The sequence below is a fragment of the Schistocerca gregaria genome, chromosome 7 (assembly GCF_023897955.1).
Source record: "Schistocerca gregaria isolate iqSchGreg1 chromosome 7, iqSchGreg1.2, whole genome shotgun sequence".
Classification (NCBI taxonomy): Eukaryota; Metazoa; Arthropoda; class Insecta; order Orthoptera; family Acrididae; genus Schistocerca; species Schistocerca gregaria.
The window spans coordinates 533,924,229-533,937,381 of NC_064926.1; the positions used below are offsets into that span (position 1 = coordinate 533,924,229).

Consider the following 13,153-nt stretch of genomic DNA (forward strand, 5'->3'; position numbering starts at 1 on the left):
CACAATAACAACAACAACAACAAGGAAAAGGAAGCACTTGGAAATTAGTTGTGTATTTTCAGAAGTGCCTGTCTATTGTACATGAGTTTCTAGATTTGATTTAGCTTCATTTGTTTGCTTTTCCATAGAACTTGGCCTTCCTTAGTAATACTAAGCAAAGAAACCACTATGAACTGCTTGACATAAGACGTTTCTCAGTGATCTCGTAGGATTTCACGTGATGGTTGAAAATAATGCTCACTGTCATCTTCTCTAATCTTATCTCTTACATAAGTGAAGTTATGTAAAACACAATGGATTGTTACAATATTGATTGCAAACTGATTTTTACACCTAGTGAACAATAAATAATCCATCGTTTACTAGGTAAAATCCCTAAAGTAAGTTGGGTGAATCATTGACCAAGGTTTAAGCTAAAATTGAACTTATTATATAAAGGATTTGAATTATTTTCAGAATATGGATGCATCAGGTATTCTGAAAGGGGAAAAGCCTCAGCTGAGGCTGGGGCCGCAATGAATACATATGGCTATGTGTAGCTCTCGTTATAGAAACTGGAGAGTCATTTTCAGTCCCTCTTCATACAGTTCAAAAATTGGAGAATCACCCGAACTTTCGACAGATCCTCAACACAAACAAAAATTAACTTGTAATCTATGTTACAAATAGCAAGCAATGCAATTGAATAATATGTTTTGTATTTATAGTGCCGCAAATCACTATGAAGTGGCTGGCTGATACTTGTTTTCTACTTTACTGCACCTGTACAGATTCAGGACTTGTGTGCACATGTTAAATGTTATTTCCATTTTATATCTGTAGGATCCTGTAACCATACATGAGTCACCTCCGTCAATATGGCATTACAAACTTGCCATATTGTAGTGAATACAGCATTCCTCCCAATTTTAAAATGGTGCCAAAAATCACAAAATCTGCACCCTAAAACTAGATTCCTGGAAGGAAGAAGTGTTTCCGTTACTTGCAGTTGCAACTTGAGAGAAAAAGGAAATTAAAAAATAAACAAAATTGTGCAACCACTGCAAGAAAAATGTTCATATTTCTCGAACAACTCCACTTTCTTAAGATGTCATCAGAAAGTGGCACGATTGCGTCCAATATTGTGTGTCCTACTAAACCACTAACTGTAGAAATACCAGTTTTTAAGTCATTGTACTCGCAAACCAAAAAATAACTACACACTGAGAATGAAATTGGCATTGAAGTAGAATCCCACTTAAAGTCAAGAGACAAGAGAGAGTACTATGAATCCGACAAGTTGTTCCTAATGTCCGTCTGGACGATTTTCAGAAGATATAATATTATTCCATGCTCAATGATAAAATACAAATGATAAAACTGATCCAGCTACATCAGGCTTAAATGGATTCCCACAACTGTCAGGAATGACATAGCTTCTCCCATTCCGAAAGGAATATGAACAGAAGGCTGCTACTGCCAGCTCATTATCTGGCATGTGATTAGTTTCTTAGAAAGGCATTTAGTACCATGTCCCTTCTTTGAGTATTGTGCTATACTCTCGGATATTAATTTGCAAGATTTTGAGAGCTTTGGTGTATATATTTTTTTAAAAAAACTGAAATGTTTCAGTTGCCTGAGACTGCAGTCGAGTGTGCAAGTTGTGTTTGCATGAGAGAGAGAGAGACTGTTCTTGTTGTTGTTGTTGTTGACGACAAAAGCCAATGGCCGAAAGCTTTAATTGTGAGAGTCTTTTTGTTGTGCCTATCTGCGACTTAACATCTCTGCTATATAGTGAATAGCAACTTTCCTTCTCATAATATTGTTACATTCCATCCTGGATTTTCCACTGTTTGAAATGTTTTATATTATACACATATACATTCTTCATTGTAGTGGATGGTGCAACTGCATATAGTAATAACAATATATAAAATAGCCTCAGGCTGCTGTTCTGGTGTTAAAAGTTTTATTGAATAATCAATTTCACCTTAGTACACATCTGATCAATGGTTATATTTTAATTCCCAGATCACAACCAGCAGTCAACTGAAGTATTGGTGGGCACTGGTGTAATGTCACTTGCATGATGCGGACATAGGGTGTAGATACTGGTATTTCAGTTGACAACTTGCTGATATGGGAATTTGAGATGTGATTGTCGATTAGATATGTACTAAGGTATATCTGAAGATGAGATGTAGTGTCTCGAAATTGAACAGCCAATAAAACTTGCAACATTATAACAACAGCCTAAGACTACTTTATTAATTGTTATTATTTTATGTTAAATATATTTTTTAAATAAGAAAAGAACTGAATTTTTTGGAAACTTCTCTACAGTTGCATAATGGCACTATCAAAGTCTAGTTCATATCTTTGGTACTTTTGCTTTGCGGCTGCAGAAAGCTAGTAAAACTATTTGTAAATACATACCATCAAGTGATTTTTCTTTTATGGACATGATCTAACAAAAACTTGCCTCCATTACTTCTATTTAATCTCTTATAACTGATCAAAGCATTCCATACTTATGCGCATGAAATAATCGGAGAGAAGACAAAAAGCACCTTTTGTGGTACATCTCAGGAGTATGCATCCAGTATTGGCAGTGCTGTTTTTTACTTTTTGTGATCTCAGAGGTACTATCTCTTCAGCCTCCATTTTAAAACCAACAGCATTTCTTTTGTATATAGTAGTATGTAATATGTTGTGTATTAAGTTGCATGCGACATCTTAATTCTCAGATAATGTCAAAATATATGAAAGCCAGATTAATCTGTTGGAAAAGGCAAATGTTTATTGCTGACTTGATGAGATGCTGTTCATCCAAGAAGCATGACCACATCACACTGACTTTCTGAGAAAAAGGAAACAGCAGGACTGCTTAATGCAGAACCTAGAAATTTGCAGCAACATACACAGAAAACATCTGTAAATAACGGTATATTGTCAATGTGTAGTTATCATGCACCTCACTGGAGAGGCACAGTAATGCATTAGTGGGAGGAACAGTGGCAGGGAATGAGGACCATAAGCTGCCATTGTTGAAGACTGTGGTCTAACTATTATATTTTGATTCATTTCTAAATAGGGTCCTTCGGCACATGTATTACTTTCCTGGCTAAAAAAAGTGAACTTCCAACTATATACCCATGCTGTCACCTTCACTCCTCTTTCACATTGCATCGATGAGGTTGTGCGAGACATCGCCGACACAGTCACCCATGTCAGTGGAACTGCTGTTCCTCTTTCTAGAGGCATGCTCCACCACCAGCCAGTCCCATGGTGGACCAAAGATGTCACAACAGCTATTTAAGCTCACCATAAGGCCCTGCAACGTCTCAGTCGGCATCCTCCAAAAAGCTGCTCTCCTCACTTACTGTATACTAAGGCTCACTATCCTATGAAGCGCAATAAGAAGGAATACTTGGAGCACTACATGTCATCCTTGGGAACATAAGCCTCTTTCTCACAGGTTTGAGCAAAGCTGTGTAGTTTTCTGGGCTGCCACACTGGTCTGTGACTTGTCCTTCAGGGTAGTCTTTGGACCAATGTGTTGGTTTGTGCTGAACACCCTGTGACCCACTTTGTGACAGCACTGGCATGCTCTCCTTACCTGGCTACCTTTCAACACAGAAATAACAAGTTGAAGACATCCTCCTATGTTCACCCCCTGCCAAGCTGATTTATATAATGAACATTTCACACTAGGAGCCGCTCCTGGCTCTTGGTGGATCTCACAAGTCCCCTAGCCCTGATTCAGTTCAGATCCAACATGTGATTGTTACTCAGAAGCTACATCTACTCAGGCTCTTCAGCCATATTTGGCTCAAAAGTGTCTTCCTTCCACAATGGCATGATAGTATAATCAACCCATTCCTTAAGCCAGGCCTTTCCCATGGTTCCCAATTCTCTTCTGCAAAAATGTGTGTCATGCATTTTTGTTATCATACCATCGTCCATCTAGACCCAGAAATCTAAATGGGTATGCAGCACTTGGACATGGTCGCGCTGTCCAGTTTTTTGACCTCTGCTTTAATAAACGCTTACTTGCCTGCCCCATATTTATGAACCAGGGACTAGGTGCATGCAGAAGCTTCCTTTCCCACACATCTTGGGGTGTGGATCATGCTACTCTTCATATTTACTGGTCCCTGGTCTTATCCCAACTGGACCATGGTTGCCAGGTTTATGGCTCAGTGGCACCTTTGAAACTGGTAGACCCAGTCCATCATTGTTGCATTCAAATGGACGCTGGTGCCTTCTGGACTAGTGCCATAGATAGTCCACTTGCTGAAATGGAAATCTTCCCCTTCAGCTTCGACGGCACCAACTGACAGTTTTCTCAGCATCTTCCTTATCAGCATTCTTTTTTCATACAAGGTGCATCAACCCTCTGACATGCACCTCAGGTTGGATTACCAGTTGGAATGTGCCTTGCAGACCTCTGCCTACCTCCTTAGAAAATACACTCTGTGTTTTTCCACACATCCCTCCGTGGTTGGTACCAAGGCCACGAACTAGAGCCAGTCTATTCCACAGTCCTAAAATTTCAAACACCCCCCATGGCTTTTCAGCATCCTTTCCAGTGAGTTTTCCAAGGCTATCAGTGCTACCATTATTTACACTGACAGTTCTAAAACCATGGATAGAAAGAGATAAGGTCTTACTTCTCCTCTGGTCAGTAACAACATTTGTTATTGGGAACCTGTACTGTTCATGTGGTGGAGCTGATAGGCATTAACAGAGCCCTCATATTTATTAAACAGGCTTCCAGTAACCATGTTTTAGATTACAGTGGCTCAGTTAGCAGTCTCCAGCCCCGTAATCACCATTCCTCTTGTCAGCTTGCAGTATCTTCTATTGACGGCCGTCTCTCTAACGTTAGTTGTACTGCATGGTCAGTTGCCTTTCTCTGGGTCCCAGGTCATTTGGTTACACCAGGGAATTAACTAGCCAACCCCCGGAGGCTTGCTGCTATTTGGCAGGTTCGTGCTTGGCTACCATGGGGGCCCCAGCCTCTGCAGCATATTTGTCACTTCTGTGCTGTGCTATCTGTCCTCTTGCTATTCCTTTTCCCCTCCCTTAGGGAACACGACTGGGATGTTTCTGTTCTGCATTTTCAGTAACCGATATCAGAACATCTCTCCAGTGCTTTTCATTCCTTTTTTTTTTTCTTTTTTCCCCTTTCTCCTATGCTTTCTCTGCGTGTTTGAGGTTCCTCTTTTTCTTCTTTCTCCCCGTGTGCTCCTGAAGGCCAAACCACACACCTTATGCGTAATGGGTGACTGGGTAACATGTAATTCCCAGGTAGGGTTCTCACATATCCCCGGTACAGGCCAAGCCCAGTGCGGGGACGATTATCTGAGTTGCTCCCTTCCCAAATTGCCGATTGATCCCTGTGACACATGTTCGGGAGTCATGACCAGACATATGAACAATCACCTAAGGCGGGTGCATCTCCTTTTGAGGGGGCCTCTCAGTTGGAAGGAGCATGAGATCAGAGATGCTGGCAATCGTGGGGGATTTTCTCGCAGTGAGCCAATCTTCTTTACGGTTAATGTCTTCTAAATGTGTGCAGGCTAACATTTAAGAGGCCCTCCCAGCTGCACCATGGTTGCTGATGCTTTCATGTACTGAAGGCGATCAGTTCTTTGCTACGGTAATTCCGTTTATTATTCAGAAAGGTGTTGATGCAATTGCTGGCCATGTGAAATCCTGTTCTCTTTTACACAATGGCCCTTTGGTTTTGGAGACTACTTCTGATTCTCAAGCATAACAGCTGCTTGCAACTTCGCTCTTCCACGGTTATGCTGTTCATGTCAAGGTCTATCTAAAGCTGAATTCTCCCCGTGGTGTTATTTACACTAGGCTAGTACTGCTCTGATCAGTGTCATTGCAGTCCATTGCGTGATAAAAAATGTTGACACATCCTTAGTGACCACACACACTCTTTTTTCCTCACTTTTGATAGAGTTGTGCTTCCATTGAAGATTAAACCAGGTTGTGAAGTTATCACAGTCTGACCAGACATTCCGAATCCGATGCACTGCTGCCAGTGTCATCATTACAACCATACTCGAATGTCCTGCCAACACCCAGCCAAATGTGTAACCTGTGGTCGGGACGCTCTTGAGGGTGACTGCCCGCCTCCCCCTCCCCCCCCTGTATTACTAAATTTAACACCACAAACTTTTCAAAGAAGCCTTGGATTACTACAGTTATTAAAGTGTCTTCAGAAAGATAAAGAAAAATTTATGAGACAGCAAGAACTAGTAAAGATCCAGAAGTAGTTTCACACTATAAAAATTATTGTAACATACTGAGAAAAGTTGTGAGGAAATAAAGAAATATGTATGTTGAAGAAGAAATTTACAACTCCGGCGATAACATCAAATCAATATGGAATGTTGTTAGAATGGAGACAGTAAAAGTAACCACTGGGGTAGGTAATATTACTATTAAGGAGACCGAGACCATCCTAACCAACAGTATACAAGAAGCTAATGTATTTAACAACCATTTAAGTGTAGGAAAAACAATTGGTGAGAACAGTTCAAAAGAAAAAGCTAGGCGATGGAAGAGTCTGTTTTGAAAAAAATTAGTCAGATTACGCTTCACTTCCTTATACACAAATATCCACGTCCAGGGCCTCGCTGCGATGGAGCACTTCCTTTCAAGCTGATCACCTGCCACCCTACCTAAAACCTCTTTCCTTATTACCTTAGCCAGCTTCATCCTAACTCACAACTTCACTTTCGAAAGCCAGACATACCAACAATTAAAGGGAACAGCCATGTGTACCAGGATGGACCCGTCGTATGCTAACCTATTTATGGGTCACCCAGGCCTGCCAACCCAAAGTGTGGTACAGATTTATTGATGACATCTTCATGATCTGGACTCATAGTGAAGAAGAACTCCAGAATTTCCTCTCGAACTTCAACTCCTTTGGTTCCATCAGATTCACCTGGTCCTACTCCAAATCCCATGCCACTTTCCTCGACGTTGACCTCCATCTGTCCAATGGCCAGCTTCACACATCCGTCCACATCAAACCCACCAACGAGCAACAGTACCTCCCTTATGACAGCTGCCCAACTGCCACCCATTCCATATCAAACGGTCCCTTCCCTACAGCCTAGGTCTTTGCGGCAAACGAATCTGCTCCAGTCCTGAATCCTTGAACCATTACACCAACAACCTGAAAACAGCTTTCGCATCCCGCAACTACCATCCCGACCTGGTACAGAACCAAATAACCTGAGCTACTTTCTCATCCCCCCAAACCCAGACCCTCCCACAGAAGAACCCCAAAAGTGGCCCACTTGTGACAGGATACTTTCCGGGACTGGATCAGACTCTGAATGTGGCTCTCCAGCAGGGATACAACTTCCTCAAATCCTGCCCTGAAATGAGATCCATCTTTCATGAAATCCTCCCCACTCCACCAAGAGTGTCTTTCCGCTGTCCACCTAACCTTCGTAACCTCCTGGTTCGTACCTATGAAATCACCAAACCACCTTCCCTATCCTCTGGCTCCTACCCTTGTAACCGCACCCGGTGTAAAACCTGTCCCATGCACCCTCCCATCACCACCTACTCCAGTCATGTAACCCGGAAGGTGTAAAAGATCCAAGGCGGAGCCATGTGTGAAAGCACCCACGTGATTTACCAACTGACCTGCCTACACTGTGAAGCTTTCTATGTGGGAATGACCAGCAACAAACTGTCCATTCACATGAACGGACACAGGAAGACAGTGGTTGTTGGTAATGAGGATCACCCTGTGGCTAAACATGCCTTCGTGCACGGCCAGCACATCTTGGCACAGTGTTACACCGTTTGGGTTATCTGGATACTTCCCACTGACACCAACCTATCGGAACTCCGGAGATGGGAACTTTCCCTTAATATATATCCTCTCTTCCCGTTACCCACCAGGCCTCAACCTCCACTAATTTCAAATTGCGCCGCTCATATCTCACCTGTCATTCAGTAACATCTTTGCCTCTGTACTTCCGCCTCGACTGACATCTCTGCCCAAACTCTTTGCCTTTACGTATGTCTGTATATGTACGGATGGATATGTGTGTAGAGAGAGAGAGAGAGAGAGAGAGAGAGAGAGAGAGAGAGAGAGAGAGAGCGCTAAAGATTAATATTTCTATTATTTTCCCCTTCCCTTAAATGGCACAAAATGCATGTACTATATTTATAGATTTATGGATCAGAGGTAGGATGGCTGGGAATGGGTCAGCCCCCATCATATGCAGAGCCCTGGGGACACCGACTTGCTTACATATGTACTTCTCTCATATTATTCTTTAATTGATGGTCTGTTACACTCTCAGCCTTCTCACTTTTACTGTTCCGAATCTCCCAGCTAGGAAGCATACTTTACTCTGTAACTGTCTTCGCCTTTGGATCTCTCACTTGCTCTCACCTACAAACTGGTCCAATCCGTATGCATCTCTGTAAATCATTTCTCAGCTTTGGCATCATTATTGTCTTCAGGGCCTGAATTTTATTGCTCTTACGTACTTTCATCACCAGAACATGTCCCTGATAGACGTCAATGTCTCCAGATAACTACCCATGGGCTGAGGGACTGATGACCTTGCTGTTTAGTCCTTTAACCCCCATCCGACCAACTTTCTAGACAACTTCTGTATAGTGAAGTGAGAACAGGTAGAAGGTATTGTGATGCTCCTATAAAACACTTTAAGGGTCAATTCACGAACAACCTAAAGCATCTAAACATTTACCCAAGTAACTGGTGCACCACAGCAGATTTTGCTCACTGGTCCACAACTACTTCACCTGCTGTTTTACATTTTTAGTGGAACATTAAAGACTTGAACTGAGATAAGTCAGAGATGCAAACTTTGCCAATTCCAGCCACGCCCTCCATTCTCTATTATGTGTAATCTGTGTGGCCACATGTTTCATGCTAGAATTGGTCTGCTAAATCATCAAAGACACCTTCACACCTGAACTGTGATGCAATAAAGAAAATACAGGTGATAAATGGAAACAATGATATGAGTATTAGTCAGTGATGACCTGTGACTTAAGGTCAGTCAGAAAGTAATATGTCAACGTTTTTTGCTCTCTCAGGACAATGAAAGAATAAGTAGAAATGACTCTAAAACTCAAAAAAGTAATGAACATACAAAAAATAGTGCCACATACCCGCCGTTTGCCTAAAGGGACCGGCAACCGTCAGACACTGAAGCATCACAGTTTCCCATCTGTACAAGGCGTTGCCTCCCTGGACTGCACTGACCACAACAAGGAAGACAGATGGCAGGACAAGCACTACCAGAGGTCCTCCATGCCAGGGGCTTATTTCTCCTGTTCCATGCCAGGGGCTTATTTCTCCTGTCATGTTGTATGAGGAACTGGATCGCCATGAATTACTATGCACCCCGGCTATATTGGGCAGCGCAAGCCAACACATCGGCAGTTCACTCCACCGGAGCCCATCATCCGGGGCCTGGTCAGAAGCCACTGCAGTGAGAGCTAAGACTTTCCAGCAATATTCCGAGACATACCTATCGGCCAACTACGCCAAATGCTTAACCTCCGCTTTTAGGGATTATCAGTGGCATAGTCTTCATGTTCCACTACTTTATTCACTATGTGTTACAGGCCTATGCCTTTTTTTTTATTGAGAACAGTTTCCCTTTGTTATTAAACCTCTCTACTGTGGCTTTAATAAGCCCTTGTTTTTGTTTACCTGTGCCGTACTATTGCTTATCAAGAGTCTCCCTGTGAGAGATATAGCATATAGTAAATTGTAGAGAGAGGGAGAGATATGTGACATGAATTGAAAAATGTTCGTTTATGCAAAAAATTTAAATCAAGATGTAAATATTGTAGTTTCAGTATGGTAGTGTTCGGTCTAGGTGTTCACACTTTCCATTCCTGTCAGTAAACTTTGAAATGTTCCTGAATTGGCTAACTGTTTCAACGAGAGATGTTTCCTGTATGTGACTTGACTGCCACCATAACGGACACCAGGATTAGGTTAAGATGTATTTGCTATACAGATATAATTTGAACAAACGTTTTAGGAAAATAGAGTTATGTAGTTCATTACTTTTAACTTTTGTTTATGAACAGATTGTAACTGCTCTTTATAAAGAGTGCTTTTGAAAATATTGGCAATTGGAACTACACTACTCGACTACTTTGGTTTGTTGTCCTTGGAGTGCTGTATATCACCACTATTTGGCAATTCATTAACATAAATACTCTTCCAGTGCAGCTTTTTAATCATCAATCAGATAATTTAATAGTGCCTTAAAATCTGAAGGATTTTCCCAGAGTCAATGTTGCCAACACCCAGGTAGGTCAATAGATTTGAAATTTAGATTTTTGTGCACTCTTTCTTTATTAAATCCATTGTAAATTGTGGCCACCTACATTCTTATCATGTTCTTTTTTAAAAATCTCTAATCATCTTCCTGTTAACCATAATCTAGATCATGAAAATAAAGCACTGTCTCTAAAACCTGCTGAATTATTGTATTTCAGGCTCTTGTGCACAGGTACTATAGAGGAGAAAATATTTCAGCGCCAAGCTCATAAGAAAGCTCTGAGCTCCTGTGTTGTGGACAATGAAGAGGACGTGGCCAGGCACTTCAGTCTTTCGGACTTGCGTGATCTTTTCCGACTTGAAAATGGAACACTCAGTGACACCCATGATAAATTTAAGTGCACACGCTGTGTCAATCGAATTCAAGTGCGGCCTCCAGCAGAGGGCACAGACTGCACATCAGATCTTTCACAATGGAATCACTGTGCTGACAAGCGCACTCTTGTTGACACTGTCCTCAGACAATGTTGGGATGCTGGTGTGTCATTTGTTTTTCATCATCGCTCACATGAGCAAAAAGCTGTTCCTTGATTTTCAGTATTCTTTTAATCTCTACAGAACACGTTACAGAAACCATGTAAAGTCTGCATTGTATGTTTAATGTCTTTATTTGTTTTTCATCCCAACTAGTTTAAAATGTTCTGTGCAAATATATTTATTACGTCTTTATGTTGAGAGTGCTGGTGCATGAGAAGTAGCACACCCCTCTACAGAATGTATGATTTCTATATAAAGAAATAAATATGATTATGTATTTTGACAAAAACTATTGTACCCATTGGTTCATTAGTGCGTAAAACTCATTAAACTCTCTCTCGGCAGTATTACACAAAGGGAAGAGGACATAGATGAACATGGGATGGGAGATGTGATATTGCAAGAAGTAAGCTGAAACATGGCCCTTGTAAGAGTGGGCCGTCACGACAAAACTATTCCATCTGGTATGCAAGATGTTTGGGGCAGTGGAAAAACCCCCAGACTTCAAGAATATAATATAAAGGGCAGTCAAATGAAAGGAAGACAGATAGAAAAAATAAGTAAACTGTTTATTATTCCAAAAGTAACTGCTGTAACTGTTAATACATCAATCCCACTGTCAAACAAAACAGTCACTGCCTTCATGGAAAAATGTTTTTGTCTGTCACAGAACCATGATTGTACCCAGATGTGGACCTCTTCCTCTGAAGCAAATTGATGGCCTCAAATGTTGTTCTTCAGGGCTTAGAAATATGTAAATCACATGGAAAGAGATTCAGAGTATATGGAGGGGTGTGTAAGGGCTTGCCAGCAAAACCTTTGCAGCATAATTGAAACAATAGCACGCCAGCTTCAGGAAAGTCACGACCTTTTTCTTTGACTGTGGGTGCTCGCGCCCATTAACTTTCCCGGACACAGTGCCACAATTTACACGAAGCAGTATGTGTCCACTTTGCAAAAACTGAAGTGCACCATCAAGTTCAAACACTCAGGAATGTTGACAGTCTGCATCATTCTGTTGCATGATAATACATGACCACATGTTGCCAACATTGTTTCAAATACATTGCAGAAGTTTCACTGAGAAGCCATTACGCATCCTCCATACAGTCTTGATCTCTTCCCATATTTTTGGAACCCTGAAGAAAGACATTCATGGCTTTTGATTTGCTTTGTACAAAGATGTGTTTTCACCTGGTTAAAACCATGGTTTCACAGGCATTGTCTGTCTTGTCTCACAATAGGATATATGTATTAATAATTATGGTGATAACTTTTGAAATAATTAACAGTTTACTTACTTTTTTTCCTCTTGTGCCATTTTCATTTGACTACCTCTTATAACTCCAGTTCCAAAGGAAGTACATGCTTAGTGATGGGAATATGATTGAACTAACAGTTTGTAACTGTAGTCTTGGTTTAGGTGTGGTTGTTCCTTCACATTTCCACTTCACAATCACACCACGAAAAGTCAACGGGGCAGCTTTGAAAGGGTTGAAATATCCCAGATGGAAATGTTACTCGTGCGACACCAGTGACATGTTCACGTTCAAAGTCACTGGGCTGTCCTGACTGGCCAGTTCTGTTGTTTCCACGCATTTCTGCTGACAACACAATATTCCTCATATTTCTGGAGGCTATAGCTTAATTGTTTCATAATAAAGCAGAAATTATGAAGAGCAACTCTGAAACTGCAACAATAAAAAATGGTCTTGTTTTGCCAAGAGCGTAGTCTAATCAGTTAAAATGATTTTGCACATTAGTTTTGTTATGGGAACTCACCATTGGTTTTCTCTTTACCTGAGCATTGAAAAGGCAGTTGTGAATTTCTGATACATGGAGATCAAGCAGGTGTAAAGAAGGTAATGGCTTTCTGTACACCACTTGGATAGAATTATGAATTGTGCTACAAAGCACATTACATTGTAGCTACAGCTCAGACTTTGTGCCAAATCCAGGGACTCCAATTCAGGATTCTGAAACACTAACAAAACAAAAACACAGATAACACTTATCTTTGACTACCGCAAATTAGCTTCAACTTACTTCTTGTTTGTACAGCAGGCTTAAGTTTCGTCACCAGATAATGCATTTTGTCATGAAAAATATACCAGACCATACACTTCAGATGATAAACTAGAAACCATGTACAATACATATGGTGCTTCACTGCAGGTTTTTAATTCAGTGTACTTAAAATATCATTCACAACCCATCACAGTAAAGCTCATTGTATGACTACACTAAACTTCCTGCTTTCGTACAACTTTTGTTAGAAATTAATATTTGCAGTAGTTTCTGTTCTTATTGATT

The 13,153-nt window shown here is 41.0% G+C and overlaps 2 protein-coding genes across 4 annotated transcripts in view; one reads left to right on the forward strand and one right to left on the reverse strand.

Moving 5' to 3' along the window:
* Positions 1-11,389, forward strand: part of LOC126282024 (DNA repair and recombination protein RAD54-like) — a 46,213-nt gene extending 34,824 nt beyond the window's left edge. Inside the window, exon 4 of the mRNA XM_049981420.1 lies at positions 10,522-11,389. Coding sequence (XP_049837377.1) covers positions 10,522-10,894 — 373 coding nt within the window. The 3' untranslated portion in view covers positions 10,895-11,389. The remainder of the gene's footprint in view (positions 1-10,521) is intronic.
* Positions 1-13,153, reverse strand: part of LOC126282025 (protein lethal(2)k10201) — a 224,791-nt gene that overhangs the window by 9,889 nt on the left and 201,749 nt on the right. The window contains exon 5 of one of the 3 annotated variants that reach the window (XM_049981421.1): positions 12,641-12,824. The exons of 1 other annotated variant lie outside the window; for it this stretch is intronic. In XM_049981421.1, coding sequence (XP_049837378.1) covers positions 12,641-12,824 — 184 coding nt within the window. Of the gene's footprint in view, positions 1-12,622; positions 12,825-13,153 lie in introns of all 3 variants that reach the window. One more of the 3 variants, XM_049981422.1, reaches the window with a different exon arrangement.